This window comes from Pipra filicauda, unplaced genomic scaffold (assembly GCF_003945595.2).
Source record: "Pipra filicauda isolate LSUMZ 115617 unplaced genomic scaffold, ASM394559v2 scaffold139_size1960392_pilon, whole genome shotgun sequence".
In the NCBI taxonomy this organism is placed as follows: Eukaryota; Metazoa; Chordata; class Aves; order Passeriformes; family Pipridae; genus Pipra; species Pipra filicauda.
In genome coordinates this window covers 249648-261662 of record NW_024103873.1, presented here as the reverse complement: position 1 = coordinate 261662, position 12015 = coordinate 249648, and the positions used below count along the sequence as shown (strand labels likewise).

The 12015-nt window shown below is 46.9% G+C and overlaps 1 protein-coding gene across 10 annotated transcripts in view; it reads right to left on the bottom strand.

Moving 5' to 3' along the window:
- Positions 1-12015, bottom strand: part of TMCC1 (transmembrane and coiled-coil domain family 1) — a 114808-nt gene that overhangs the window by 49823 nt on the left and 52970 nt on the right. The window contains exon 1 of one of the 10 annotated variants that reach the window (XM_027746402.2): positions 2756-2952. The exons of the other annotated variants lie outside the window; for them this stretch is intronic. Coding sequence (XP_027602203.1) covers positions 2756-2794 — 39 coding nt within the window. The 5' untranslated portion in view covers positions 2795-2952. Of the gene's footprint in view, positions 1-2755; positions 2953-12015 lie in introns of those variants that run through there. 10 annotated transcript variants of the gene reach the window in all.

Below are 12015 nucleotides of genomic sequence, written 5' to 3'. Positions count from 1 at the left end.
CATAAACCCAGCTAAAACTGCTGAACAAAGTCAAGCCGAGTAACAGCTGGATAGAGTTTTGTACTATCACCCTAAAAATGAATTCTCCAAATGCAACACAGCAGGAGCAGCACTTCTTGAGGTCTCGGGCAACAGTAACTGGAGGCCCTCCAAGGACTTCCAAACAGTACAAGACAGAGAGTAGTTTGAACCAAAACACTTGGAAAACACTTTGGATACTTAAGGGGGAAGGGAAAAAAAGGCACACAGACCTTCCACACAACCAGAGGATGACAAAGTGAAAAACTCAAGTTTGGCCTGGGGAAGACACTTGTTGCACCACTCAAAAAAACCTATCAAGTATTTTGCCTTTAAGTCTTAACAGTAAAGGTGCAATAAATGGTGACTCAAATTTTTAACAGTTACAGATATTTAAGTTGGCAAACTAGCACAGAACCCAAGCAGTAACCCACAAATACTAAACAGTGATTTCGTACATGTGAAATAAGAAATAATACTTGAAGATAAGACTGTGTAAAACTTTCTGAAATTCCTGATACAGAACGGTTATCAAATGGAACGTTTCATGAATTAGGATATGGTTAAGTGCTTATACAGGTCTCTTCAGAACAGTATTTCAAAATCTGACAGCCATTACCTAAATAAGAGAAAGGCATGAACCCCATTCATAGAAGGAAGACAGAGACTGGAAGAGCTGAAAGGATTTGATGGAAACCATGCAGAGCAAATAGTCCTGTGGAAAGGGAAACCAGCTCTTGGATATTAAAGCCTGGATCACAAAGCTGTATTTCTCCTTCCTGCATGAAGTCCTACTTTTTCTTTGCTCAGGTTTTATATGCACTGGTGGCAGCATTTTTCAATTTGCAGCCCTCGAATCTGCACAGTCTCCTATTTGAAACCTCCACCATTAAATGGGGCTGGAAATTGCAATTTTGACCTTGCAGCACTATAACACAGGCACACCATTCAATAATGTCCAATTTCACACAAGAAGGGAACACCTGCTGGGAGCAGATGCTCCAGGTCCAATATAGGCATTTGCCAACTCTGAAGTCTAAGTCAGCATCCATAAAAGAACCAAGGTTTTTGCATAAGAAATATTAATAAAGTACTATTTTATTTTACACAGTCTGGTAGTTGTGTTTCGGCTGATAAATACATCGGCAAAATTCCACTTATTTCTTATTCTTTCCCTCCAGCAAATGACAGGTGCTTTGTAGCATCATTTGCTCCTTCTTCCCCCTAGGACTCCAACACACAGGGTCTTCACAGTCCCACTCTAAAATGCAGTGAGGAAACAGCTCTCATCCTACATCAAAACCGAGATAAACACAATCCCTTCCAATTGTTCCTTTGCACAACTACACTTTTTTTTTGGTAAATACAGACCAAGCTCTCATTTTTTCCTTCAGTTCACCATATTGTAAGAGTTGTGCAACTTTTACAATTAAAACACCAAAGTTAAGAACCTGATGGGGCCAGACAATTGTTTAGAATAGGCTTGATACAACCAGACCTAATGCAGTGCAAGACAACTGTGTCAGACAACAGAAAAACGGAGTGAGCCAGAAAAACAAACTGAAAACAGTTCTCCTATAGTAAAAACTCAGTGTAAACATTTTTCCAAATCACAGTGCCCACCCTGATAAACAAGGATTAAAATGGAGTTATCCAAAGGAGTTCATTTAAAACTATTTTGGTTTCCCCAAATAAACAAAGATTAGATACCAAGTTCATTACTAACTAGATCAAGTCTCTTTTGAGGGGAAGATTACACTCCACAGTGCCTGTGGATACTTCTACTGCTCGCGGGCAGAACTCCACATGCAACAAGGCAAACCCTTAAAAGATGCAAGCTTCACTTTTCCACACCCCACACTGAAAATGAGGTGAAAACATCAGTTTGAGATGAGATACTAAAAAAAAAAAACAACCCACAAGTAAATAAGAGATACCACGTTATTGCAAAGTTGTAGTTTTTCCCAAGGCAGTTTGCAGGATGTGAATTCTGACCTATTTTAAATGCTGACAATAGCATTTTAGAAGTCTGATCACTGCATTTTAAAACCTTTACAAACACACACAGGAGGGGGGGTGGAGGGAAGCAGAGCTTAAATGTAAAGTGAAAATTCACATTGCCTTTTAAGAGTCCAATGAATACTTTAACTCCTACATCCACAGTCAAGTCTGCTCACTGGGAAAGGTGAGATGTAAGAACAGGGCTGTGCTGGCAGCTCTAGAACTGTTCGTACCTGCAGTGCCCTACACAGCCTCGCTCTTACTCATGCGTGAATTTTTCCAAACGTTTTTCCAACTACATGCATTGGATTGATTTAGGGACAAAAACACAAGACGACATGGATTAACCATTCTGTCCTTTAAAGCAGCTTCCTGAAACAAATTTGAACACCTTCAGTTATTAAACAGTAAAACCTGTTCACGGCAACTCCTTTGTTCCGAAGCCCCGTGCTCCCAGCGAGGCTCCCCCGTCCCTGCAGGTGTGCCGCTGGAACACCGCTGAGGCCGTTCTGCCCAGGCCAAAGCCCACGAGCGAGCGCTGCCACAGCCCCCCTCGGGCACACCCGCGGGTTCCGCGGCCCCCTCCCACACGCCCCCGGCCCGGCGCCGAGGCTGCCCCGACCCCCAGGACCGGCATCGCTGCCGCGCCCCGCCTTTGTGTCTGTGCCGGCGAGAACAAAGGCGGGGCCGCTCCCGAGCTGGCGCGGCTCTGTCGGGACCCCCGGCACGCACCCACCTTCGAGAGCTGCCTGCGGAGGCTGAAGCGCTGCACCATGGTCCGCCGGGGGCCGGGCGGCGCGGCGGGCAGGGGCCGGCAGCTCAGCGGGGGCTGCGCATCCTCGGGTGCCGCGGCCGGCCCCGCGTCCTGGCCCCGCACTGCCCCGAGCAGCGCCCGGCCGGGGCGGGCAGGGCGGGGCAGACAGGGCGGGGCAGGGCAGGGCAGGGCGCTCCCGCCGCGGGGGGCGGGCACTGGCACACCCGCCCCGCCCCGCCCCGGCCCCGCCCCGGCCCCGCCGCCGGGAAGGCCCGGCCCCGCGGGTCTGCCGAACCCCGCCGCGGGGCCCCCGTGAAGGGCGGCCTCCGGCCCAGCGCTCCCACCGAGCCCCACCGGCCGCGCGCAGCTCCCGCTCCCTTGGCACGCTGTCGCACGGGAGTGTCAGCTCTTCCCCGGGAATCAGCACAGAAGACCCTGCTGTAATCACTAGAAAGTAATTCAAGAAAATATTTCTCTCTCTCCATCATAAATATGCAATAAAGATCTGTGGTGAAACACGTACACCTGCAGTTCTTCAAATGCCTTGACAAGGGCACCTTTGGGATCCTGAAAGTGTTCTCCCTCACCCCCCAGAACTGGTGACTGATGGACACGGTACCATGTTCTTGCAGAAAAGGGGATTGCAGGGCTCTAATCTCAGTTGGCAGCAATGCCCTGAGGGACTGCAGGAGTCCAGCAGACAGCACATGCACAGTGCCAGTCTGTGCCACGCAGATGGGGCCAGCTCTCAGGCAGCTGCCAGGATGCTCCTAAACTGAGGAAGGAAACTGAAAACCCAAAACACAAGGAGCTTGAAATCTCTGGAAACAAGTCCTTTTCTCAAGTAGTCCTGTCTCAGCATTTTAATTTTGAACTTCTTAGGATTTTATTTCCAACTCCTTTTGTAATTGCCTCCTGCACCCAAAGTGGAGGGCTCCTTTTTGCATTACACTGAAATGGCTATAGCATTGATCCCTGCAGTATATCTGGACTTACTTACATAGGAAAATAGTTTCTGAATAACTCTAGACTATCAGCAAAACTACTGAATCAGAACAACTCCCATGGCAGAGCATGTCCCAGCTGAGTTTTGACTTGGTATCAGGGCAAGGCTGGATTGCCCAGCACTGTGCTGCTCACCAGCACTCTTCTCAGGCCTTAGTTTCAGTGGGTAGCAAGCACTGGCACAGTGGTCAGAAAGATGCCATGGCATGCTCCAGCTATGACAAACCTAGCACCCCAGATGGCACGGCACATATCGCTGTGGTGTGCACCTGGCTCTTAGGAGTCAGTTGTGCACTGGCTCAACACAGATTTCCTCTCTATGGAATGTACTGGGTAAGTACAAGTCACTGCCATACACGGTTGCACAGTTGTAGAAAAATGAAGGTGTCTTAGGCCAGAATATTTGCCTTGTTAAGGAAAATGTTTTTAGCCTTTTTTTAAGTCATCAGATAACTTGGAGGCTAGAGGAGACATTTGCAGTTGGGCCGTGGAAAGTTATGAGAAGGGTCAGGGAGGTTCTCTAAATAGACCTCAATCGGAAAGTTACGAAAAGATTACACAGAGGTGTTTATTTTATAACTGTCATCCAAAAGTAATATCAATAGATGCATTCTTCAGCACCAAACCCCAGTTTTGAAATTAAAGCAGGATTTGGTAGCATACTGCCCAGTCAGAGGTAACTTGGAGGTTTCAAACACAGATATGTGTTCTGTACAGAGGAAGTGTTCCCTGCCAGAACTTGGACTCCTGTTCAAAATGATCTTGTTTTTTTGAAATATATAGAAAGTACGTTACCCAGTTCCCAGGCCTTACTTTTATAATAACCACGTAGAGTTAACAGCACAGGAAACTGAGGGGACTGGGACCCTAGAAACACCTCCTTGTGCTGTCAGAGCACACGCCAGATTCTCAGGGGATTCTGCATCTAGCAGCTGCATCCTCCTCCTCCTCCCTGAACTGGGTCAGTACTTCTTGTTCTACAGTTTGGCTATATTCAGAAGCCTCGTGCACACCGTTCAATTCCTACTGCAGAAAATCTATACCACCACCTTGAACAGCCTCCATGCCGGGCAAGCTCACGTGCCTACTGCTGCAGAGACCAGCAGGGCGAGTGCGTGTGAGAATGAGTGAGAGTGCACACACACGCAGTCAGTCAGTGATGCACTGTGGGAGTCCACCACAGTGCTGGAGCAAAATGCTGGAACACAGGCAGCTGGGGTGCCCAGTCAGCCCTGCCACCTTATCTGCTGCAACCAAACCTCCCTGTCTCCACCTGCCTGACAGCAGATACCAGCATCTCTGGGTAATCACCCTCTCACCCTCCTACCCGCTGGGCTCAGTGCCCAAGGTCCCAAGTACCCAGTACCTCTGCTGTCCATCACCTGGGACACAGGGGTGCCTCACTTCCTCTGTGGACACCCAGCTGTCCCTCTCCCTTCCCTCCCAGGCCCCGTGGCTCAGAGTCTGGGTGAGACAGAGATACAGATAAGGAATGGAGCCAGCTGGCTGCGATATAATCCACATCAGACTGAGATGGGACTGGCAGATTAGCAAAACTGATGATAGCAACATTCTCCTTTGTCTCTGGAGCCAAGGCCTCACACTCAGCATTTCCAAACTGATGTTTATGATCTCCACAGTTAATGAATGGCTCCTGCTCTGACCAGAGACACATGCAGCTCTTTGCCTTAGCCCCCTGTCACTGGGCTATTGTCACTTTTTTTCCCCTAACATTATCTTCCTACAGCAATTCATTCCTGTATAATACCTTAATTGGTGAATTCTTACCTCTTTATTCAGGAACATGATGGAAAAAATTCAGATTTCAGTAAAAGCCATCAAATTTTATTTTCGAATTTAAAATGAACTTGACCTAATAAACTAATGCCTCTAAAATTACATCCTTTCATGAGAACACAAAACATAATTAGAATTAATCCTTAGTACAAAATATTTTATAACTGATTTTCTTTTAAAAAATGTTCAGTAAGAACTGAATTGTTTTAATATCCCTCTCATGCAATCTTCTACAGCTTTTTACTTATAGATCAAATTCATAGTTTTTAGCAGTTTTTTTAAAATTATCTTTTAGCATTATATAAAGCTAGCAGAAACATGTATGTATGAGTGTTACATCAATGCTTTACACATGTAAATGAAGAGAAAGGCATCTTACTGATAACCTCTTACAGAGGGACCTTTTGGAATAACCAACAGGAGAGACATTTTCTTACTGCAGGTTTGGAAGATAAAATTTGCATGCCTTGAAAGCTACACATTCTCAGGATCAACCCTTTCAGCTTATTTGTTATATATTTCAAAAGAAAACATTTAAAGATGCCTCGGTGTTCTGGATTCGTTACTGTGAGCCCCGAGCTCTCTGCATAGGGCAGGCTATGGGCTACCGTAGAGAACAGCACCGGAGGCAAGGACAGTGTTTGAGTACTGTTTTCCCGGGTTATTAGGTTGCACCGCTCCCACAGTGTATCCCGGGGATTTTCCACGGATCCCCACGTTCGCTCCGGCCGCGCGCTCGCAGCGCCCCCTACGGGACCGAGCGGCGGGTCAGTGCCGGGGGGACACCCGAGCCCCCAAACTGCCACGCCCGAGCCCCCAAACTGCCACGCCCGAGCCATCAAACTGCCACACCCGAGCCCCCAAACTGCCACACCCGAGCCCCCAAACTGCCACACCCGAGCCCCCAAACTGCCACGCCCGAGCCCCCAAACTGCCACACCCGAGCCACCAAACTGCCACGCCCGAGCCCCCAAACTGCCACGCCCGAGCCACCAAACTGCCACACCCGAGCACCCAAACTGCCACACCCGAGCCCCCAAACTGCCACACCCGAGCCCCCAAACTGCCACGCCCGAGCCACCAAACTGCCACACCCGACTGCGAGCCACCAAACTGCCACGCCCGAGCCCCCAAACTGCCACACCCGAGCCACCAAACTGCCACGCCCGAGCCCCCAAACTGCCACGCCCGAGCCACCAAACTGCCACACCCGAGCACCCAAACTGCCACACCCGAGCCCCCAAACTGCCACACCCGAGCCCCCAAACTGCCACGCCCGAGCCACCAAACTGCCACACCCGAGCACCCAAACTGCCACACCTGAGCCACCAAACTGCCACACCTGAGCCACCAAACTGCCACACCTGTGCCAAAGCGCCGCAAGGCCACCAAAGTGTCACACCTGAGCCAGCTGCCGCAAGGCCATCAAACTGCCACACCTGCGCCAAACCAAACCACCTGCACCAACCTGCCACACCTGCACCACTACACCTGCACTGGTACCAAACCACCCCAGCACCTTTTCCTGTCACTGACTGGGCTGGCATTTCACAGGTCATCTCATTCCACCCCCTTCCACTCTCTCAGTTTGCTCCAGGCCCTGTCCAACCTGGCCTTCAATACTTCCAGGTTTGGGGCAGCCACAGCTGCTCTGGGCAGCCTCTGCCAGTATCAAAGCCCTTCAAATTTAAGGATCACCAGAACACTCACATATTTAAAAGATGCCATCCTCACTTAAGAGAATTCTCAGCAAGTTCACAAAGTTGATTGAGAGGCAAAGAGAAGCCTATGTCCCTCACCACAGTGCCCTGACTGTTGACAGGGACTGCAGCTGCCATCACCATGTCCTCACACCCCTCAGCCCCTACCACTGCCTGCCCAGGCCTCCAAGCCCAGGTCTCCATGTCTGCTTTAGTTCAGGCAGTCTTACTTTGTGTATGACTCACCTGTCCTGCACACTTTCGGTCCTGGCAGAAAGTGGGACATAGACATAGCATGGCTTAGAGTAAAAACGACTTCCAGTTTTACCAGGGACCGCATTTCTGTTCCTGGCAGTACTAGTTTGCTGCCTGAGTACAGCAGCTTTCCGCTTCTCTCCAGGAAAGTCATGGCCTTCCCATCTTCACAAAGTATTTGAACACATCCCAGTAAAATCTCCTTCCTTCCTGCACACTGTGGGACCAGGCAATTAGATCAGCTCTTTTATTCAGGACTTCCACCTGCAAACTGCACCTGGCAGATTAACACAGGCGGAGGTGCCACAGCCCTGCCTGATCCGAGCACCCTGGCAGTGCCACAGTATCACTGACCTTTCTCCTCTCCACCACCCACTTTCCTTTCATTCAAAAAAATAACAAAGGAGCTACATGGGCTACTGCAGGAGAAAAGCCCAAGTTTTATTATTTCAACCCTAATTTCCAACTAAATTACGGTTAGAATTACCACAGAATTGCTTCAGAAAGCCCTCATGACAACATTGCAAAAATGATTAAAAATAAGATACATATCACAGTCAAACCTACAATTAGAAATTACTTGAAAGGTTTTTGAGTTGCCATGGAATTTGATATTAGCACAGCAACTGTCACAGACAGTGCTGCTACAGTGAACAACAGGCAAACACAGCATTATCTTTAATTTTGGTGACATCACCAGAGTTAAAGACAATGTGGATAAAGATGGTTCAGCCCCTTTCCTAATTGCACAAAATCACCATTCTACTGGAATCATCTATGGTCCTAAGGGAGATTTGGGGATGATCTTGCATGGTATTCTACTGTGGAAGATGTGGACCTGTTAAAAACATCGGTTACACAGTTGCAGTGGCTCTGCAGCCTGTTACAGCACGCATGTGTCTCCGGAGCTTGCTCTATCATGACTCAAGTGTGTCAGCAGAAGATGTAAGGCTGAGTTTCAACAGCACTGCCTACAGAAGGTTCAACTTTTAGCCTTGTAATTGAGCAATCAAGTAACCTCCCAGTGAAGGGCTCCAGATGTTGACAACCTGAGGTACTTGCACACCTCTACCCTGCCCAGAGTGACATCACCAACTGTAGAACCAGAGGAACAGTGGAAGGGTGAGTATAACCTGAGGAAGGGACTATAAAGTAACAAGGGTGTGTATAACATTTTGACAGCAATAATACTTTTTTCATGTAACAATGAAATCTAGACTAATAATGATTAGATTCTTCAGATTTCAGTTATACTAAAATTAAATTCCTGGTTCTCCTTACATAGACTGTGCATCCTTTGCCCACAAACAAGACTTGGAGCCTAACACCACTCTCTGCTGCACAAAGGTCACTGTTCCCAGCCAGGGGAAGCAGCGCCTGGCACTGCATGGGTTTCCAGGGCAATTAAGCAACTGAAGATTAATTTCTGAGCTTGTGAAACAATCCTCAGCCTACTCTTGACTTAGCTCAACCTGCATTAAGCCATCACAGTGACAGGCCAGTATCTTATCTTGCTGAAAGATGTAACCAGTGCAACCCTTTCACTCTGCAGAGCCCCAACGTCGGGCAGGCTTTTTGGCTGGGACGAGGAGAGCGGCATGGCCGGCCCGGAGCTGGGGCTGCCCCAGCCACACCGACACAGCTCCAGCTGGCTCTGCTGGGAGCACGGACCTGTGGCTCCAGGCTGTGCAGCGCCACTTCTAAGAAAGAGAATGGATTCCTGTTTTCCGGAAATGCTCCTTGTGCAGTGTCCATCGAGGTTCTTGTACACTTGGCTATCGGGGTACAGGTAACTCCTGTTTCACCCTCCCAAATGAATACAAGCTCTCCCTTCACAGGAACTGTGCAAGTTGACGCTGTTCAAACGCGACTCAGTCGCAGATGCTGAAAGTAAAATCATATCTAACATTTCCAGTCTTTTACAGCCAAAACTACAAGATGTTTTACTTCAATCAGTGACAAAAAAATTTATGAAATGCTTACCACCTATGTAAGCTGAACGGGAGAGCCAACGCTAGACAGACTATGGTGCTAAGATTGCTTGCTCTTTGGAGAAATGGGTTAAAGCCAAAGTCATCCTTATAGGACATACTGTTCAGAGCCACAGCAGACTTTCCACATGGTTTTAATGTTACAAAAATCTCCATCTTTTGTCTTTTTACAAGTGTTTGTCCCATGTGTGTTGCATGGTGTTTAGGACAGAAGAATTTGTAAAAAAAAAAGTTTCTGGCAAATAAATTACTGCTTTAGAAGACTATTTACAGTTGGAGAGAAATTGTTCATTCTTCCACAACTGCTATATATACTGAAAAGGTGGCACCTTGCTGCCTTGTTTATGTTAACATGCAGTGCGCAAAGCAGTGTAAGCACTTGGAAAGAGTCACTATAAGTAATCAGGAAAAGCAAGTTTACTGCTGGTAGGTTTTTGATACTCTTGGGGTCAACATCATCACTGGAAAACACTGATGCGAGTGCAAACTGAAGACTGTAAACTTATCCCAAAAGTATATGTAGTCATTTTTTAAAACGTGGACAGTAACAGAACATAGATTTAAGTTGCTAACCAAAATCCAAAGTTACTTGAAATATTTATGAAAATGATTGTCAAAACTGACAAGGAGATGAGGACACGGGAAGTCCTGGCAGGATGCAGCAGGATTGAAAGTGAGCCTTAGAAAGCTGCTCTATGAGGATCCTATCGCAGGACAGCAAATCCTTTCTCTCATCATTACTGTAACCCTAAGACAAGCAAATGGCAACCTGGAAATGTCTGGGTCTATGAAGGCAAAAACTGCAAATCCACCTAACAGTTTGATACTTAATTAAACCAAGTTGGTCTGCCTTAGTGATGCCAGAAGGTGTCAGCCAAGGGCTTCCACCAAACGTTCCAAATCAATTCTCTGTATAGAACTCAGAGTGAATAACTTGATCTCCCCATGGCCATGCTCCCATAACTTGATCTCCCCATGGCCATGCTCCCACACCAACGCTGGCACCACACCCAGGTGACAGCAGAGCATACAAGGACTTCCTTGCTAAAAACCCCAATGAAGGAGGAGGTTCCACAAGGCCAAGTGCTGAGACCTGCATACGGGTCACAGCAACCCTTCATGGCATGGATAAAAGTTCACGTGGACACAACTGCTCACCAAAGTACTGCTAACTTCCTATCTTTCAAACATCCATATTGTTCTGTTTGTTTGTATCTTCACACATAGCTCATTACCCCCACAAAAAGCGCTGTAAGTACAGGAGACCCAAATGGGATCCATGCAGGCTCAATCTTTTTCAAACAACCACAATACTGATTTCTCAGCTCACTGGGTTACCTCTACAAGAAAAGATCTATGCAGAAATATTTAAATTTGGACTGTTTGAAATACAAGAGCAAGTGAAGTATCTCAGTAAGATTTTAACTATTACATTATTTTCCATCCTATGACAATCTCATTTCTCAGTTTCTATACAAAGCCTGACAAATGCAGCAGGATTATTATATATGGGGGAAAAAAATACCACCCCCCCCAATCAACCCAACCCCCCTATTGGGTTAACGATAAAACATTTTGAGGGGATTAACTTCCTAAACTTTCTGAAAGTGTGTTTAGTGGGGGAGGTTGTGTGTGTGTAATAGGGGTTATAGGCATGAAAAGGAAAGGGCAGGTGTATCTAATCAGGAGACAGCAGAAAACTGACCCTGTCACGTGAAATAAGCAGGCTGCGGAAAGAGGAAGCTCCTGAAAAAGGAAGAGCGAAGCTTTGTGAGACATCTGACATGCCAGAACCTATGCATCAGGAGTGAAAGACAGACATTGGCTGTAGCTATTTTTAAAAATGCAACATAAAATGACAAAACTGTGCTCAGCACATGAAGAAAGATGATTTCAGTCTGGCTCATATAGTTGGAACAAAGACACCAGGAAAAAAAGAAGTGGAGATGAGCAGGACCCCACATGCTTCAGTCTAGCTTACTACTGAAGCTGAAGACCTGTTAAACACATGCAGACTATTTCCATATCTTCCATTTTTTGTGGAGTCAAGCCCTGATCTTCATCCTTCTGCACGAGGCTGCACAGTTGGGACAAAGGACACCTCACTCCAAGTCTTTTCCCATATTCCCATATTATTTATCTAATAAATGCCTGTCCAATCTTTCCTGCTCATACACGAAATAAAGGAAACCATAGTTTTAAACCAACAAATCAAACCCTGCTTCATAAACTTTAGTTGATGGACTTGGGTACAAACTCAGAAAACTAACAACTTTCCCCAAAATTCTCCTGATACAAAAATCATGAGTTTACTCACAATGAAGAAAGAGACTGTATGCAAATAAACCCAAAGCTATGATGAGAACTCTTTCTGAGGTCTCTCAATGGCTCAACTGGCATGGCTCAACTGCAAAGTTAACCAACTAGGGAGAACACATGCTTTTCACAACTACTTTATTACTATTTCTGTTCTTTCAACTGTTGACAAGAAGCA